At 37.1% G+C, this 19,653-nt stretch overlaps 1 protein-coding gene across 4 annotated transcripts in view; it reads left to right on the top strand.

Moving 5' to 3' along the window:
- The window catches only part of LOC140333802 (E1A-binding protein p400-like), a 47,536-nt gene extending 30,279 nt beyond the window's left edge, over positions 1-17,257 (top strand). For 2 of the 4 annotated variants that reach the window (XM_072415715.1, XM_072415712.1), the window contains 23 exons: positions 4,067-4,210; positions 4,847-5,017; positions 5,116-5,199; positions 5,864-5,992; positions 6,773-6,817; positions 6,910-7,063; positions 7,169-7,410; positions 8,105-8,278; positions 8,897-8,944; positions 9,232-9,359; positions 9,828-9,884; positions 9,975-10,053; positions 10,152-10,367; positions 10,537-10,582; positions 11,245-11,363; positions 11,788-11,974; positions 12,059-12,216; positions 12,584-12,778; positions 12,864-13,026; positions 13,339-13,463; positions 13,776-13,940; positions 14,713-14,790; positions 15,461-17,257. In XM_072415715.1, the coding sequence (XP_072271816.1) occupies positions 4,067-4,210; positions 4,847-5,017; positions 5,116-5,199; positions 5,864-5,992; positions 6,773-6,817; positions 6,910-7,063; positions 7,169-7,410; positions 8,105-8,278; positions 8,897-8,944; positions 9,232-9,359; positions 9,828-9,884; positions 9,975-10,053; positions 10,152-10,367; positions 10,537-10,582; positions 11,245-11,363; positions 11,788-11,974; positions 12,059-12,216; positions 12,584-12,778; positions 12,864-13,026; positions 13,339-13,463; positions 13,776-13,940; positions 14,713-14,790; positions 15,461-15,733 (3,180 nt within the window). In that variant the 3' untranslated portion in view covers positions 15,734-17,257. The remainder of the gene's footprint in view (positions 1-4,066; positions 4,211-4,846; positions 5,018-5,115; positions 5,200-5,863; positions 5,993-6,772; positions 6,818-6,909; positions 7,064-7,168; positions 7,411-8,104; positions 8,279-8,896; positions 8,945-9,231; positions 9,360-9,827; positions 9,885-9,974; positions 10,054-10,151; positions 10,368-10,536; positions 10,583-11,244; positions 11,364-11,787; positions 11,975-12,058; positions 12,217-12,583; positions 12,779-12,863; positions 13,027-13,338; positions 13,464-13,775; positions 13,941-14,712; positions 14,791-15,460) is intronic. The other 2 variants (XM_072415714.1, XM_072415713.1) reach the window with 2 other exon arrangements.
- The last annotated feature ends 2,396 nt before the right edge of the window (positions 17,258-19,653 follow it).

The following is a 19,653-nucleotide window of genomic DNA, read 5'->3' as shown; positions in this document are numbered from 1 at the left end:
CCCCCTGAAAATAAGCCCTAGAGCATATTTTGGCCTTCAAAAAAAAATAAGACCGTGTCTTATCATCGGGGAAACAGGGTAGGCATAGAATGGAGGGAAGCTCTTATTTCCTGCAAAGCAGGCGGGGGGGATCCTTGTTCCCTAGCTGAGATGGGTGAGTAGGATGTTTCAGAGTCTGCACTAGAGTGGTGTGAAAGCGGCGATGCTGCGGACTTGTCTGTCGCGTCTGCCACGTGGGTATCACCCTGTGATATGGAGATCTGAGGAAAAAAATCTGCAATGTCGCTCACAGCGGAATTTCACAGTCCTTGCTGGGTACTGGGTGCATTTTTCTTTTTAGAGGTATGTGTTTTAGGAGTTTTGGCTGGCGTGGTGAGAAATAGTATTACTGGAACAGTGTCAGCAGTACGGAGCTCAGCAGATTGCTTCTTCACTCGGCCATGCGCAAGCCACGCCCCTTGGGTAACACTTTGAAGGTGTTGTACCTTCCTCCATCCTGTGACTGATCATGACTGAATGAAAACTGAAACAGGGTGATCATGATATCATGTCTCTGTCTTCATTCTTTTCCTGCCAGCACAACTAACTCTGAGCTCTCCTGTAGAGGAATCGCAAATTACAACACTGTGTTATTTAAATAAATTCTGGTATGGATAACGATTAGGTGATTACTCCTGCCTGGAATTCAGCTGTAAATTGTGTGTATAAAACTAAAATATTTAGTTTTATTCAATTTTTTTTTGCAATAAAGTACTGTTTACAATTGACAAAGGCAACCTATGCCACATGGCTTATAAAGACATTGATTCTGTGAAAATACCATTACCCAGCGGCATTCTGTTTTAAATTGTCACTCGATGTATTTTGTGCAGAAGTATAAGCGAAATAAAAAAGCTGGAATTACCTGTCAGTTACCCAACAATGTACACAGAAGGCAATGCAAAGATGTTTGTCGTGTGATATGCTATTAAATTGATTGATGGGGGCAAAGCCTGAATTACAGGCATCACTGGTCTTTTTCAGAGCTATAAATAGTATGTTTTAGCATCGATAGAGTAACAGTGTTTTCCCCCTAGAAATTTTTTTCAGCCGGGTGGTAGGAAGCTGTAGCCGGGTGGTAAAAAAGGGGGTGTGGCAAAACACGGCAAATTTAGTGCTCAGTGGTTCCTGGCATGAGGAATGAGCAAATGTAACCTTACTGCCGATGTGAATTCAGCCTAACTTCAGATGTGCTCCTGTGTCTATATTTAGTTAAAGTAAACTTTTGTGAAAGCATTTTTTTTTTTCACTTGATTCTTTTACAAAATTGGCCCAGCAGGCCCATGCTGGCTCCGCTTCCACCTTCTCTCTAATGCTCACTTGTACGTCCAATGCTGCCTTGCACTGCGCATGCATTAGATTGAAAACTTTTTTTTACATTATAAGAAATCCTCTGAAGGTAAATGCACACAAGGAGCAGTGCAGAGCCTCTTGGTATATGTGACACAAATATCCCAGGAGACTGCGGGTTTCCCCTTCGGTCTTTACCGAAATGTAAGTGAAGACTGAAGGGGAGAGGTCCTCTCCACAAAAGTGTAAAAACAAAAAAACGCACAATATAATGTTAAAAATGTGGCGATGCTTTAATAGCATCATGCATGTGATATCAGATGGGAACAAGACAGCCAGTGACCCCGTCTCATCACTGCCCATATTCTATATAAAAACAGTTTGTGACGTTTATCCGCAGTGTGTAATGTCATCGGCAGCGCAGTGTGATCGCTATGTGAGTGTAAAAGCTGCTTGTCATATTCTGCAGCCTAACAACTCGCTGTGTTCAAACCTTCAGATCTCCTAAACCATTCGTTGTATTAACTTGAAATTTTTAAGGTACACATGGAGGCATAGGAAACTGAAACTGTAAGTGCAAGTGGGGGACACTTGTGGCTAAACCTTTTTAAAATGTAATTACCATGGCGTTATGAGAATATAAATCTCTACCTAGCAAAATGTGCTGCCTGCTTTGTTACACATATCTGTCTGCATCTTACCTCAAACCCCAATTTCTCCAGAATTAAGAGGTGCAGGGAAACAAAAATATAGGAGGAAATGGGAGACACGTGTGGCTATCACCTTTCATCACCATGGCATCATTACAACATTAAAAAAAAAATACTGTCCATCAAAATGCACTTCCTTGTTACACATGACTGTAACCTTCCAGTACCTCAACCTCAATAAAATGTAGTGGGCAGAGTTCATTTTCTAATGATACCATAGTGATGAAGTTTTAGGGGATGTTAGTCACAGATGTTCCCCACTTGTACCTATATTTTTGGTTTCTTACAAATCTTCCCATTCCCCGATTGAAGTTCAGAATGTTAGATAAGTGGACAGGAATGTATAACAGGGCAGGGAAACCCACTTTGATGGGCAGAGTGTTTTATGTTGTAATGATGCTGTAGTAATGAAATTGTAAGGGGAGAATGTGCCTGCCACTTGCACCTATATTTTCAGTTTTGTACCCCCACTCTCAGAAATTGGGCTTCAAAGAAGAGAAGCAGACAGTAGTTTTATAGGTATAGATTTCTGACAGGTAAGTATATATTTAGGGGCCCCACCCCAATGCTTCTTGGTATGTTAGTGGCTCCGGGGTCCCCAACTTTCAATTTAGGACTCCTAGTTGTACTTTCCTCAGCAACCCCAAAGTTCAATTTTCATAACTTTTTACATTTGTGACCCCGATATCTTGAAATTCTTTAAAGCTGGGGGGCTGAAATTGTAATAACTAGTATCTATTACAGGTCATTACAGGTCATTGTGACATACAGTTTAGGAGATATGGAGGTTTGTACAAACAGAGCTGTGAGGATGCAGAATTCACACAGAGCTGAAGGTGGATACATTTCACAGGCAGAGCTTGTGCTATGAGATGGGGTGTCTCCTTCACATGAAGGCTGAGCTGTGTGCAATCCGCTGAACGGATGACACAGAGCACAGAGCAGCCTCACTGAGATCCGTGCATCCGAAGATGAGAGCTGGGCAGGGTATTCAAATCAGCCGGGCGGAGCAACTGGCTAAAAACCTCTGGGGAGAACTATGGAGTAATGTAACTATTGCAGTGATACCCAGTCCTCACCGTGGTTATATATGGGTGGACAAATTTATCTAAAAACAGGACAATGTATAAAGAAGTAGGTTTAAACAAACCAAAATATAATTACTATACCATACCACTACATGACCCTAGGCTTAATAAACCATAAAAAATTAATTCTAAGTTGATAGATACATAAACATATTCATAGATAGTACATATTCAGTTTATTTGGGAAATTCATTTTAACAGATGGTTTTAAAAATTTTATTAAATAGTCAAAATATAAAAAGCTTTATACAGCATAAAGAAACAATGTTTATGATAATAGTGATAAAATAAACATAATTTAAAAGGAATAGCAGGTGTAAATTTTATAAATAACGATTGATTATATCTATGATTACATTAATATTCGATTGGGAACAGATATAAAAATGAACAAGCAAAACATCCAACAAATAGAGTAAAATATAGGAGCATATCAATTTTGTCCTGACTTTAGAAAAAGAAACTGAAGTTGAAATATTATTCAAACCAGGAAACGGTAGCATGTTCACAGATTCCTTTTGTAAAAGCATTGGGCAATATCCACACCATGGGGTCGTCATGTATTCTTATCTAATGCAAGGAACCTTATGATGTAACTGTCATAATTGTGATGTGTAGCCACATAGTAACTGATAGGTGTTGACATTTTCCCAATAATAATTGTATTGTATAATAAACTCGCTGGTAGATGCGCTTTCTGAATTTTTTTATTTTTACAATTAAAAAAACAATTACACTGAGATTTAATAAATCATTTAGCCAAGAGCATTGTTTACAAATATTGCATTCAAAAGTACCCAAACTTGAGGTTGGACAGATCAAGACAAGGGTCTCCACAATGCGAACCCTGATAATGACTACTATGTTTGTCCTTTAAGGATGGAGCTCTCCTAAATCCTCCACAATATATGACTTATGCTCTTTATTATTCTCTTTCAGCAAACTATCCAGGAACTCTTTGAAGTTTGTTCTCCACATGATGATTCTGGGTTCAGAGTGAAAGCTGAAGAGTTTGTCTTGCTCTCTCAGGAACCTTCCCCTTCTGACATCATTACAGCCAAAGTTGCAAAACCATTTGTAGAGGTATGATCATTGGGATGGAGGCAAAAATTGTTACACTAGTATTTTCTTGCTTAGCCTGTTTAGCTTTTCTAACACTTGTTAGAAAGTGCATGATTCTTATTTAGTTTGTACATAATCTATCATATTTTATTAGTTTGTGTGTTTTATTGAAAGGCCTTATCTGTACTGTCCTAATTAAAGCAACTATATTCCTAAAATCACTGTGCCTGCAAAGAAAAAGTAAAACACTCTTTCTTTGCTATCGACATCTCTGCAACATCATGAAATAGCCGCCTAAATACTCTTAAGCAACTGACAACTTTTAATTGCCAGCCCCCAAGTCTTTCAGTTTGCTACTCCTGACAAACACTGCGCCTCTACTTTTGTTCTTTAGTAACATAGGGATCAGTGAAAGGACCAGGAGATCTGTACTTCCAGAAGTGTCAGTATTTGAAAAGTTTTCGGTGATGGTTTTTCTTATTTCTTTGTCCCTGGTATCGTGGGAAGCAGGAAAAGTATACATTTTACTTTGTGTTTGCATGCAATGATAACTTAACTGTGTATAAGCAAAGCCTTGTTAATCACTGGATTTAACTAAGTTATTATTTTATTAAAATGTTTACTGCTCTTTTAAATCCTCCTAATACTGTTTTGCAGGCATTGGGGAAAATTGAGTTGGCACAAGAGGAGTACATCGCTGAATATACTGAACACGAAGAACATGATGGACCAAAACCCAATGCTGGAATTTTCCCTTCTAGTGACTCTGAGCTTATGGAGACCCAGAATCCCCCACAGCTTCAGGAATTGTCTGACCTTATGCAGCAAGTAAGAAGCTGTGTGTTTTATGGTCTGTGTAGCTTTTTATACTTCTACATTTTTAGTTTTACATTTCTGTGCTTTTGCATTCCCTTTCTTCTTTCTAGTTAACACCTATAGAAAAATATGCTCTTCATTACTTGGAACTGTTTCATGTTCGAGGTAGCAGTGACCATCCTGGATATATTGAGGTATTCGTTTTCATTTTAATTTGAAACATTAAGTTAACATCATTGCTAAGTCGAGAATAATATTAAAAAAAAAAAAATGTAATGCATAAAATAGTTTTGTGAGGGCAAAAAAAGGACTGGAGAAAATTTTTCTTCCAAGATCCCTCAACACTGTTGGCCATGTCTGAAGGCCTGTAAAAATAAGGCCATTAGACATATTTAAGAGGTGGAATGCTTCATAACGATTTTTTATAGCCTTTACTTAGTGTCGGCTGTCTTACACTATATACCAGACCATCAATCCTTTTTAAATGCATTATGAGCATAGTTTGTCTTTGTTTACTTGTATTCTGTAGAGCTTACTGATTCTGTCGTTTAGCGAAAATTTGAATTGATTGGATTACTAGAAAAGCACATTCCTTATTTGTATGTGTCACAATCTTGCTGGAATTTGTTGTCTTGCTGACAAAATGCTCCAAAACCTAAATTGCCAAGGGGTAGATGGCCATATTGCTCCTCTAAACCAGTAAGAGAGCAACACATGCATTTAATGTGTTCTCTCTCCGTGTCTATCAGTGTGATCCAACCATGATAACCACTATGACATGACCCTAACAAATCCTTGAAGACAAAAACCTGGTATTAAAAGACAAATGTGCCAGTTGATTTATTTTTTTTTTTCTAGGAGGAACTTAATGCAGCTAAAAAGGAGTGGGATTCACAACATTTGAAAGAATTAAAGGAAAGAATGGAATGGGAAGCTGAAGATAAAGAGTTGCTACTGACCTACACACGGGAAGATGCTTATAATATGGTAATATTGGTAGAGCAAACTTTGAATAGAAGTGAATATTTTGAGTACAGAACCAAGTATCTTAAAAAGATGAAAGTATATATGGTTTTTATTTTGGCATTTGTTAAAATAAATATCACTTCCATCCATTCTATGTATTTTTACACTTTGTATAAAAAGAAGCCTTAAATGTGTGTCATATTTAAACAAACAGCACAAAAGTACAAAACAGTTTTACAAGTACCGTATTTTCCGGCGTGTAAGACGACTTTTTAACCCCGAAAAACCTGTGCCAAAGTCGGGGGTCGTCTTACACGCCGGGTACTTACCAATCCCCTGAACGGGGAGAAGATCCTGGGCTCGGGTTAGCAAGAGTCAGCCGTCAGAGAGCTTCGGGGAACGCTGTGAGCCATGCGGTATAGATTTATATGCTTTTTAAAGAATATTGTGATTTACAAATCAGCCGCTAAGTGGCGCTGTGCGACTACTTTACATAGAACGGTAGACAATTCTATTATTTAAAGTAAAACATTTCTTTGTTGCTGTTTTGTAGCAAACTCTATATTTTAACTATAAAAGCTGGGGGTCGTCTTATACGTCCAGTCGTCTTATACGCCGGAAAATACGGTACTAATAAAAAATGTAGAGGCCCGGTAATCTACACTACATTTAACAAGATGTGCACTTGCGTTTGAGTTAGGTATAGCGTATGAAATCTTTATTTTTAAAGAATACATGTAATTGTTAACTTTCATGACGTCCACATCTGATTATTAATATGTTTTTTTCTCTCTATATTAGGATTTCATTTATGATGACCAAGAAGGCCAAACAGAAATAATGCCAGTGAGTTTTTTTTTTGTTTCATACATAATTTGACTATTTCTTAACACATGGTGAAGTGCCAGGCCTTACTAATGTAACTATCTATTTTTTAGATATGGACTCCACCTACACCTCCTCAAGATGAAAATGATATCTATATTGATTCTGTGATGTGTTTGATGTATGATACTAACCCTATCCCAGAATCTAAACTTCCCCCTGTCTATGTGAGGAAGGAACGCAAGAGGCATAAAACTGATCCAGCAGGTAAGTTCCAGTTGGCTGCAAATGTAAAGTCTTCATTATGCATGTATTACACTGTTTAGATTTAGGATGCATATTGTTTTTTAAACGGCTCTTTTTATTTTACAGCCGCTGGCAGAAAGAAAAAGATGCGACATGGAGAAGCTGTTGTACCACCTCGCTCCCTCTTTGACAGAGCTGCTCCAAATCCACTTAAGATACGCAAAGAAGGGAAAGAGCAAAAAAAGAACATTCTCCTGAAACAGCAGACACAATTCGCAAAACCTCTGCCAACCCTCATAAAACCAGTAATGGAGACTGGACCAGACAATCCTGAGTGGCTAATTAGTGAGGACTGGGCACTGCTCCAGGTGAGGCAGCTTGTACTCCATACAGCAGAATCTCTTGGATAGATTACACATTTTAGCCTGTTTTCGTTTTGTAAGGTCACTGCTTACCCTGTTTAAAATATGGTCACAATATCATCTGTAGGATCAGATTATGTTCATTGTCCTTTAGTGGTTATTAAAATATGCCTCCTGGTGGTAGGAAATACAGGGACTGCCATGGCTGGCCTCCTAAAAAATGCTTGTTACCTAGTTATGTCTGACACTTTTGAGTAATACTTGAAATAATTATGTTGTACGTAGTTGTTAGAACTTTTTCAGGTTAGTACATACTGTACCTAGAAACACACCCATCAATATAGCATAAGGGCTCTTCTAAACAATCTATAGCATCATAAGGGCTTTTCTAAACAATGAATTAGCCTTTTGCATTGTATAGGTTTATACATGTAAGGTGTCCATTTGGTAACACATAAAGCCAAAATAACCGTAATGGTACAGCTGGTAAAGTATTATGTAATACTAATTTTCAGCTTTTCAGTAATGTTCCTTTAATAATAATAACTTAGTGACTTGCTGAAAGTCATTATTTTGCCTTACCCTTAGAAAATGTCTTTTCCTTAAATGGTAGCTTGGGTGATTTTATTTTTGTGCTGAAGGAAAGCAATTTACCTTTTACATTGTGTTATGTAAACTCTGCCATAATACGATTCTGCAGGCTGTGAAGCAGCTGTTGGAGCTTCCTCTCAACCTCTCTGTTGTGTCCCCTGCTCATACACCAAATTGGGATTTGGTAAGCGACGTTGTGAACTCTTGCAGTCGGATCTACCGTTCATCCAAGCAGTGCCGCACCCGGTATGAAAATGTCATCATTCCAAGAGAGGAAGGAAAAGTAAGTGCTCTATATCAGTGGTCGCCAACCTTTTCAGTCCCGAGGACCACTAAAAATCTGGCTCCTGACCGCGCATACGCGGGGAGCCAGGTGTTAATCAAAGGGGAAGAAACCCCCTGTAGGGACGTCATCATGACAAAATTCAGCCCACTTTTCCATTGCAGATCTGAGCCTGTGATGGGAGATTGGGCGTGTTGTGTCCAGGGAAAATGCTTGCCCATTTCCCGGAGCCTGGGATTTGTACGGGGGACGCAGTCCGTGGTCTCTCCTGCCCGGGACAAATTTTCTCACAGACCACCGGTTGGCGACCGCTGCTCTATATGATTCCATTCAGTGTTGTCATTACTTTATATATAAAGGGGAAATCTAAGGATTGGTGGTGTGTATTTGAAGTGCAATCTATTATTTTTTTTTTTTACTCTAATTTGTACTAGTAAACAAATTTGTATTTGTACATGGTAAACAAATTTGTATTTTACTTAGTAAAGCAATTTGAAACAATTCAGAGATGTAATTTCAGCTTTCCAGGGGCATGTCTACCTGTTACATGCAGCTGATTATTAAATTGGGCTTGCTTTCAAGTGTTTTTTTTTTTTTTTTTTTTTTTTTTTTTTGCAGTTGCTTTTTGATGCAAGCCCAAAGAAGAAGTCAGAAAATGTGTTTAAGGTATGTTCCAAAATATTTATAGTAATACAACTTTTGCCTAACCTAATACATAGTCTAAAGTTAATGTGAAGTTTACATAATTGAAAAAAAATACTTGACAAATTTAAATTGTATGCAACAAAATAAAAAATAAATTACTGTTGTATATTGCTGCTAAGAAATACAGAATATTACAAAAGCTTGCCACTGTATTGCTTCCCTTGTAGCCCTTTGCTTCTTTTTAAAGTTTTTCTTTTGATTGCATTGATGACAGCCTGTTCATTTTTATGTTAATTTCTTTTCTGAAGAATAAACCCCTAAGGACAAGCCAAATTTATGCACAAGACGAGGGACAATCACACTTGCAGTTGTATGCCACTCGCTTTGATCTGATGAAAATGACAGCTGGAAAGAGAAGTGCACCTATTAAACCTCTGTAAGTGAGACAGTGAGATAAATATCCATTAATGTTTTTTGTTAGAACTAAAATTTTAATATGTTTGCGTCATATAAATGCCCTTTTAGGGCAAGGTATTATGAACACAAATGGCGAGTTTTTAGTTTATCACATTTCTATTTTATTTTTTCATTTTTATTTTCATCATTATTATTTTCAGCTATATAACATGTAACCTTTTACACAAAGCATTTAAAGACCAAACATCTTTTCACCTCTTGAAAAACACTAGGGGTTCTTCTTATAAAACGGAATCAGACATTCCCTTGTGGGAATCTTGCAGATCCATGTGTTTCAATAGTGATAATGGATTTCCATCAGGGAATGTTTGAGGTAATGTCTGATTTCCTGTTTTATGAATTGAGCCCTAGGAATCTAGGTTTTAGTGTCTTTGTAATTAATATTTCAAATGTTCCATGTCAGTAATATTATTATTATACATTTCAGACTGGGCATGAATCCATTCCAGAAAAATCCCAAGCATGCATCAGTCCTTGCAGAGAGGTAATATTTAAAAAATTATTGTTAACAGATTAAAAGATATAACACATATAAAAAATTAATGTTTCTTTTTTTACATTTTTTTTTGTCTAGTGGCATTAATTATGACAAGCCATTACCACCAATTCAGGTAGCTTCATTACGTGCAGACCGTATAGCCAAAGAAAAGAAGGTGGGTTATTGCCATACTGTATATTTGTTTATTATTAAGGATGCACATGTCTTCACAGTTTGTAATAAATTGAAACCTTTTACCATGCTGATTTTAAGGCTTTAGAGCAGGTCAGAGCCCAGCAGCAATCTGGTCCATTGCCACAGCAACCTCAACAAAATGGACAGCAACCAACCCAGTCGGCAACTGTACAGGCAGCACAAGCTCAGACTCCTACTTCTACAGTTACTCAGGCACAAGTTGTAGTTCAGCAGCAACCTGCAGCCAAGAATCCCAATACTGGTACAACACCCATAACCACTCCAGCGCTAATTGTAAGTTAAACATGTTCAGAAAATTAGCACATAAACATTTTACGTATATGTGAACAGTTAAACTGCCTGTAAAAAATTACAGCAGGCATTTGATGTGCTGTTAAACGCATACATGTCCCATTTACATTTTAATTTGGACTGGTGTAACTGGAATGCCTTGTTTTTGCAGACTGGCACCATTAAGGCTGCAGTACCAGGAACATCTATAGCTACAGGTGAGTGTATATTCATTGTAACTTTTACTTGTTTGTGTATGATGTCTCATCTCTCGTTGTTTTGGTGCATGTTTCCATCTATGAATGTAGAGTAGAATAAAGCAGACAGTACTCTAAATCAAAAACTAATATGGATGTAAAAAATTGTGTGATGTGTTAATGTTGTTTATTATATAAAACTCTAAAAAATGTACAATTTTTTAAAAAAATTGTGTGTACCCCATGCATTCTATGTGCTTGGTAAAGATAAGTTCCTTGAATGTTCACAAGTAGGCCTTTTTGTCAAGTAATTAAAAATAACATGTGATGGGAAATGTGTCAAGTATTGTGGTGATCTGCCATGGTTAACATTCTGCACCATTGTGAATTTAGTCTTAATAATTAAGTACTATAGTATACTTCATACTACATGTTTGGAATAAAAATGTGTAAAAAATTACGCTCAGTCATAAAATGGAAGTGTTGGAGCAATTTTTTACCTGCACTTTATTCCTATTGTCAGCAATATTATTTGTTTTTTAAAATGATAGTCACTCAAAAGTCATTTACACCAAAAGTCTAATACATTGATTAATTTGGTAGTGCTAAACTGCTATAAAAGAAGTGATGTTTCAAATTTACGTCTGTGAAGTATGGTTAGCACTTTTTAAAAAATTTTTCAGGAACAGTTACTGCAAATGTCCTTGTAAACACAGTGTCAGGAGTAGCAGGCGTTCCATCTGCAACCTTCCAACCCATCAACAAGCGACTGGTGTCTCCAGTGGTAACTGGTGCAGTTTCGGTAAGTTGTGTTTGATAATCTTGTAATATTCCTTCAAAATTACATAAGCAAACTTCAGTACATGCATGAGATAATTTTTGGATAAAATAAGTGTTTTTTACAGTGTCTGCCCAGCTGCCTATCATTCTGTGCAGGCAACTGGGACTGATTTAAACAGGTCTGCTACAGATGTGCCAATGAACACGACAAAGATTTTCACTACAGTTCAATTCTCAATTAACAAGTGGTCATGGGCAGGGTTTGCGGGTTTTTTTTGCACTGTATTTATGCGTAACAAAGGTAGAAATTATGATCAAAGCTGCCTAATTATGTTCTCCTATTAAGCAATACATTGACATGTAAAGAATTACACATCAAATATATACTATACTTCAACACTTGATCAGCTTGTTACCTTATAAAAAATTTTCCCTCCTTTCGTTAGTCTGCTGGAGCCACCCCTGCTCAGTTGGTTCAACAGAGGACGGCTACAACACCCACCGCACCCACAGAAATGGTGACTATAGCAACTAGTCCAGGAGTTCGAGCTGTGAGTGCAGGGACTGTGGTATCTACCAATTTAACTCCTGTCCAGACTCAAGCAAGAGCCATTGTGACCCAAGTAACAACAGGTAGCATACTGAATGCTTTGTATATTTTTTGTTAAATTTATTCTTGCCTTCTTTCATTCTGAGCTCATCTGTCACCTTTTTCAGCCTCCACTACTCCTGGTGTTCAGATAGCCGGCAAAACCATAACCCAAGCTCAGTTTCAGCTGCTTCGGCAACAGCCTACTGCTCAGGTGCAAGTACCTCAGATACAGGCCCAAGCACAGTCTCCAGGGCAAATTAAGGCCGTTGCCAAGATATCTTCGGTAAGTTCCAGTGTACTAGAAAAATATATGAATATGAAAAAAAAATCTCAAAATGGCTTCAATATTGAAAGTGTTTCAGAAAAAAATATAGTTTTGCTTGGTAGAAAATTTGAGTTTTCTTTGACTCTTAATTTAGCATGAAGTAGTTTTTTTTTTAATCACTACCACAGAATTGGAAAATGGTTCTTTCATTACAAATGTGTAAATTTGTGCTATATTTTTTTTTTTTTTTTTGCATATTTTATGTTCACTATATACAACCTTGCATATAGTTGAGAGTCTGTTCCATTACATCTTATTAGCATTAGTTGTGCTTCAAATCTTTGTAGAGGGGATTACATTCCCGAATGTCTATTTTATTTGGCAGGAACAGTTAATGAAGTTGCAGAAACAGAAATTGCAACTTTCTCAGCAAGTGGCTCAGACAGGAACATTGTCAGGTACCACAGCACAAGTACAAGTTCAGCCACAGCAAACACAGCAGCTGGCAACTGTGACTGCTTCTCGAGGAGGACCTGTCCTTACTGGAGCCACAGTGGCAAATCTACAAGTGACTCGCTTGGTATGAAATAAACTAGTCAGACAAACCTGCGGTGTGCTACTATTTTCTCTGTTGAATGTTTATTAACTTTTGTCTTTCTATCAAGTTGCAGGCTCAAGGACAGATCCAAGCTCAGCCAGGGCAGACAGCCCAAGTTGCTTTGGCAAAACCACCTGTGGTCTCGGCTGTTGTTTCTGGAGGTGTTACAACCCTTCCTGTTACCATGGCAGGAATCAGTGTTTCTATCAATCAGCCCCAGAAGGCTGCAGGTAAAATAGTTTAATGGAAACTATTGTATGTATATTTAGTATTTAGTTCCAAGTGCTTGTATAGTGGTTGGGCTGCTTTTGGATGTACTGAAAGTATAAGACTTAATGTGTTCCTTATTAGGTGAGATTTTTTTTTTTTTAAACAAATACTACCATTACTTAATTCTGTTCCCCTAGTAGAAAATAACTGGTAGTAAATATACTTTTCTGTCTTGGTTTTCAATATATAATAAAAAAATTCCAGAGACATCTTGAATTTGTATGCTGCTACTGCATCGGGTAACATAAACAGAACGTTCTTATGTTGTTTAGGTGGACAGACTGTTATGGCTCAGCCTTTACATGTTCAACCCTTATTGAAGCTGAAGCAACACCATACTACACAGCAGCAACAGCAAAAAACTCTCCAGACTCAGGCTACTATAGGGCAACAGAAGGTATGTAACTTCTCTGTTAGACATATTTTGACCTTAAATTATGGTGCAGCGTACCTAAGCAGATGGAAATGGGTTGGGTTTGCTGATGTATGTATGTTTGGCATTCCTGGGTTTGTATTATTTGTAACATTTTTAGAATCTTAGATGCATAAATATTATTTTACAATATTAAGTTGTTCATTAAATTGACTTCCACTAACAATTGGTATTTTTTTGTTTATTATTTCTGTAATTTTTGTGGTTTTAAGTTGTTAATTGGTGATCACGTTTATCTCTTCCTATCTGCTTTTTCCCTGGGCTTTTAATGCTCAGCCTTACCTCTCCCTTCAGATAACCACACCTCAAGTATCCTCTGCATCCCAGCAGCAAAAAGTCACTTATACCAACCAGCCAGCCATTAAAACTCAGTTCCTAACAACCTCCCTTACTCAGGCACAGAAGGCACCTGGAACACAGCAAGTGCAAGCTCAGATACAGGTATGTTCCCTGAGGATTTGGAGACCAGTATCAACAGTCCAATAGAACCAACTCATATGTTAAAGAATTGTTTGATAAGCTATAACCAAAAATAGTAAAACCCATGAAAAGGTGCAATACATCTGGTGCTCTTGTTGCCTTCCTGAGCAAAGAGAACCATATGTAAGCTCTAAATGTGGTTAGCCTTTTTCCTTTTTTGTTCTTCGATTATTAAAAGAAAAATAGGTACATATATAAATTTATTGATTACAGCATATATTCTCTTTAAAGCATCTTTAGTTTGTAAAAGTCTGCGAGCAGCTCTGAATAGATTTTTGGCCATTAGGTACAGGTACTAATATGAACACTTTAAACTTGGCACTATTTTACATTGTTTATGTGGCCATCCATTTAAATCCCAAAACTCCACACTTCCACTTTTATAATAAAATAACCTAAAGAATGTAACACTGCTTAACTTCAAGAAACTTAAACGTATACCTGATAATGTTCAAGAAGCATTAACTTTAATGTAACAGAGTACTAAGGATAGGTTCTTAAAGACTGTAATATATAATGTCTTAAATGTACAACACTCAGTTGCAGCATCACAAAGAAAAATAATTTGCTTTCCCAAAAAAACTGAACTGTTTAATATCAACATGGAAACATTGCAAACTTTATATTAACATGGAAGTAAAAATATGTTCTCTTTCACTTAGCAGGTTTTAGTTTTCCTTGTTTAATTATTTTTTATTTTATTTATTTATTTATTTATTTATTTTTTTTTAAGGTTGCCAAACTCCCTCAGGTGGTTCAGCAACAAGCTGCAATTGCTACTCTTCAGCAGGTGGTGTCAGCCTCACAACAGGTAATCCTGAAATTGAAGTGGTATTTAGGGAATGTACCTTTTTAAATACAGGATCCACAGATCCAATTTTAAAAATATGCAAAAAAAAAAATATTGTGATACAGAATCAACTCTTACCAAGAGCATGTCATCAGACTAAAGAAATATTTCCAAATGTTTGCTTAATCTTTATATGCTATATTTATTCAGCAAATGCTTTATTCTTTTTCCTAATGTTCACATTTTTGGAATGTCCAGGTTATAATTGTTTTGTTTTTAGACAGTTTGGCCCATCGTAATGACTCTTTGGTACCCCCATAAGGTTACGAGTAACTTCTTATTTGCTTATCTTACCAATTGGCTTTTTCGAGACATGGTGGTGTGCAATATTTGTAATGAGACAGGATTTGATTTAAAGGGTGTACATAGTGAACTTTTAGTATTCCCTTATGAGGCAAAATAAAATAACTATTTATGTGCATATATGGTTTTACTGAAAGTCATCTGATATGCTTGTGGACGGTGCAGGGAAATGAAACTGTTTGCTTTTATGCTCTACAAAAGTGGAGGTACAAGTTAAAGTGGAGAAATTATGTGCATTTATCACTTGGTTAAAAAATATTTGCCTAATTCTAATATTGTTTTTTTTTTTTTTTAATGTTTATTAAACCTAAATAATTTTATGCCACAGATTCAGCCACAGACTGTGACTTTGACCCAGGCTACAGCTGCAGGTCCACAGCAGGTCCAGGTGATACCAGCAGGCACAGCTGCAGCCCATGTGGTGCAACAGAAGCTTTTACAGCAGCAAGTGATAGCAGCTTCTGCTTCACAACAGCTTCAGGCTTCTGCAAGTCAGACTACTGCACCTGTATCCAGCACAGCAGAAGCCCAGAGTCAACAGGCAAAGCTGCAAGTACGAACCCAGACTGTCAGAATTAAAGCTCCCACAAAACCCAGTTGAAGGGTATATAAGACATAAGCCATCTTTTGCACAATGCCTTTTTGTGGATTGATCCTGGGTGTCTCACAAAAGTAACTGATGCATTGGACTTCAAGATTTATCAATCTTTCATATGACTGGACTCACAAATAAAAAAAAAAAAAAAACATTTATTTTTTACAGGAATCAATTTTCCCAGAAAGACTTGATTAATTTAATGTTTGCTCAAATTTGCTGGTACTTAGGATCTAATGTATCATGCAAGATAATTGTCAAAGTACCAGACCAGATTCCAAGCCTGCTATGATCTTGTTGAGCTTCACCATGAATCGGCTCACTTTAGGTCCATATACATATTGTCTGTTTTTAATGTGTATAAATATTCAGTAAAGTGGAGGAGTAGTGGACACTGGTGGCAGAACCTAAATAACATAACTATTTACTGTATGAACAAATTAGATTCACTATCCACGTAGCACAAATCAATGTAATTACCAGGCTTACATTACACTTTAATGTACATGTATTGGAAAGCAACAGTGTGTGTGCATGATAAATACATGTTTAAATAATCACACAATGGGTGTTCAACCCTATCTACTGACCAACCACAGTAGGGATAAAAGCCATAACTGGAATAACAGGTTTCACATTTGTTGCCTTTGTGGGTGAAACTGCAAAAAAAAAAAAAAACTCTAGATGTCATCCACAGCCTCTTGATTTCATAGAGGACACTCTTAATCAGGTTTAAAAATATTAGAGAATTTGGGCATCTTAACTATTTTTATATGAACGTGAATTATTCTACAGTTGGGACATTTTTATAGATCTAAAATCATGTATTGAGATATTAAGCTTTTTACTGCTAAGAGGGAAAACAACTCATTGCTTGTAACATTGGATGGATAACAGCATTGTTTCTTTATTATTTACTAACCCTAAAACTTTTAAATTCTTTATCTGTTTACAGTACCACAAATGGTCATTTTAAAGTGTAATTTATATAAGTGCATTCTAATACATGTAACATTCTACAATTGTGTATTTTTTTTTTCTGTACAGAGTAAGTTTAGGTATCGCAAAAATCATTGGTCAGTCATTAGTGATCTACATCTTCCCTGTCTTCAATTGGAGAAACAATGTAATGACACGGGTTGTAGTCTAATAAATCTTAAGCAGTAGATTTAGGTCCTTTTGGTTTAAATGTCCCCCAACCACATACACACATGCACACTTTTTGTTTAAATTTAATCTTTGATGGGAACTTTAGCAATGAGTGGTGTCCAGTGTTATCAGCAGTAATAATTGCAGGTGCCCTGCTGCGAACTAGGGGCTTTCTGCTTGCACAGTAACTTCTTTTTGAAGTAACCATCAGGACTTCGTGAAAAAGGGTCCAAGGTTTTCTGTAACTTTTCTTGCACCCTTCCAAAGAACCAAGATGCAAATCATAAATGTGAAAATTTGGTGTATGAGATTGTATCTTTGATTTGAACTTTTTCCCATTTTTTTTTTCTTTTATTTTCTAAGAAAGTTTTGTAAAGAAATGCTTTGTGTTTGTGTGAATTATTTTCAGAAGAGAAAAAATTGAGCCACTTGAAAACCCTTATTACTCTCAGGTTATTGGGCAGTCTTTGTGCCTTGAATGGCTTGATGCTTCAGTTAGGGTAGTGAATTTGTTTTAATCTGGGTACTTTTTTTCCATTCCAGCAGAACGCAGGCCCAGTTTTCCTTTGTGGTTATTCTGATAGCTTTCTCTAAGTGTGAATTACAGCTGTGGGACTCAATGAACTGTCTAATATGGTTAAAATGTTTTCATGGAATCCTCTAAGCCAAGCAAGAACATCAAATGGAATTTGCAAAGTCATTTTTCTTACTAGAGGTTTACTCATGTACACAGCATTACACTGCACTAGTTCTTTCCAAAATCAGTAATGTTTTTTTTTTTTTTTAAGCTGAACTCTTCTTTCATTCTTCCCAAAAATGTCAATGGTGGTGCAGAAACATCAATACCGGTGGACACAATAGATAATAGCCACAGCAGTAAAGACTGAATGGGGGTGCAGAGCCTCCTGGAATACCTACGTCACGTATCCCAGGAGGCTCCAGGCTTCTCATCTCTGTGCATACCTGATGTTAGGCATGCACTGAAGGGGCATTTCTAGGCATTCAAAAAAAAGAAAAAGAAAAAAAAAAGCCGAATCTCATGCATGCACAGTGAGTGAGCAGTGTTTCCCAGCAGTTTGGAGAACAACAGCAGAGAAGTAAATATGATGCATTGAGACCAGTTCGAGCCAAATGTGAAAAAACTTATTTTAGCCAACCTCATAAAGTAACCTTTTGCAAACGCCTGTCAAAAAAGCTACTGAATACTCATGGGCCAATAGAAGTTTAGCAGTAAGCATCTGAGCATTTTAACAGCACAGTTTTCAACCTTTTATCTGAACTTGGTCCTATGTTAGTCAGAATGGTAAACATTTCTTTAGTACAATAATAGGTCTATGCAGCCTAATATCCTAATATTAGTAAAATGTCAGCTGTATGACGTAAATCTATCTTCTAAAGGAATCTAATTGGCATTATATTTGTTTTCCCCTACTTATGTTTTCCCCTACTTAAGAGCTTATGTCTTAAGAATGGTTGCTCCCAGGACTTCACCTTCTTACGGAATACTTTAAAGCCATCACGTAGAAGAATCCTCTGGTTATTATGTGGTCAGAATGCTTCAGTGTTCTACTATACAGAAACTTCCTCGATAATCTAGGTAATCTCCTTGGTCTTGGTTCTGCTTCTCAAATTCCAATATTGCTTCAATAGTGATGCTTGGGAATGGATGGTTACCCTCCCTAGCGGTTTAATTCCGTCCAAATTTCCATGCAAAAAGTGGTACAATTTTTTGGAAGGGAAATTTCTTTTTTTCATTGTAGGCTGTAGATCTTAGGCATAACTCACTGATATTTAATAATAAACTTGAAATAAAACACAAAAATTTGTTATAAAAATATAAAAAAAATATTGAAACATGTAATGTAACTGTATAGTAAAATTTATAAAATATATAATTATATATATTATATGAATATTTCTTTGTATTGGACTCAATACAGCTATTTGGTTTTGAATCTAATACAAAATGATTTGAATTTCCTGCCGATCCTCCCGCCCGCACCGACACATGTACCGACGTCATCGGGAACCCCCGTAGATCTCGACTCTGCACTTCACGGCTGGAGATCGGAGGAGCAGGACATGTCCCCAGGACCTGCGGGGACCAGCAGGACACCGGGGGACAGTGATGAAGCAAGGTGTTTTTTTTACGCAATCACTTCATTTCAGGGGCTCAAAAGTAATTGGACAAATTAAAAAGCTGGAAAAATAAAATGTTCATTTCTAATACTTGGTTGAAAACCCTTTGCTGGCAATGACAGCCTGTAGTCTTGAACTCATGGACATCACCAGATGCTGGGTTTTCTCCTTTTTAATGCTCTGCCAGGCCTTTACTGCAGCAGCTTTTAGTTGTTGTTTGTGGGCCTTTCTGTCCGAAGTTTAGTCTTCAACAAGTGAAATACATGCTCAATTGGGTCCAGATCAGGTGACTGACTTGGCCATTCAAGAATATTCCACTTCTTTGCTTTAATAAACTCCTGGGTTGCTTTGGCTGTATGTTTTGGGTCATTGTCCATCTGTATTATGAAACGCCTCCCAATCAATTTGACTGCATTTAGCTGGATTTGAGCAGACAGTATGTCTCTGAACACCTCAGAATTCATACGGTTGCTTCTGTCCTGTGTCACATCATGGATAAACACTAGTGTCCCAGTGCCACTGGCAGCCATGCACGCTCAAGCCATCACACTGCCTCCGCCATGTTTTACAGAGGATGTAGTATGCTTTGGATGATGAGCTGTTCCACGCCTTCTCCATGCTTTTTTCTTGCCATCATT

This window comes from Pyxicephalus adspersus, chromosome 6, assembly GCF_032062135.1.
Source record: "Pyxicephalus adspersus chromosome 6, UCB_Pads_2.0, whole genome shotgun sequence".
NCBI lineage: Eukaryota > Metazoa > Chordata > Amphibia > Anura > Pyxicephalidae > Pyxicephalus > Pyxicephalus adspersus.
The sequence above is the reverse complement of the archived record's forward strand: the minus strand, read 5'-3'. Positions and strand labels throughout refer to the sequence as shown.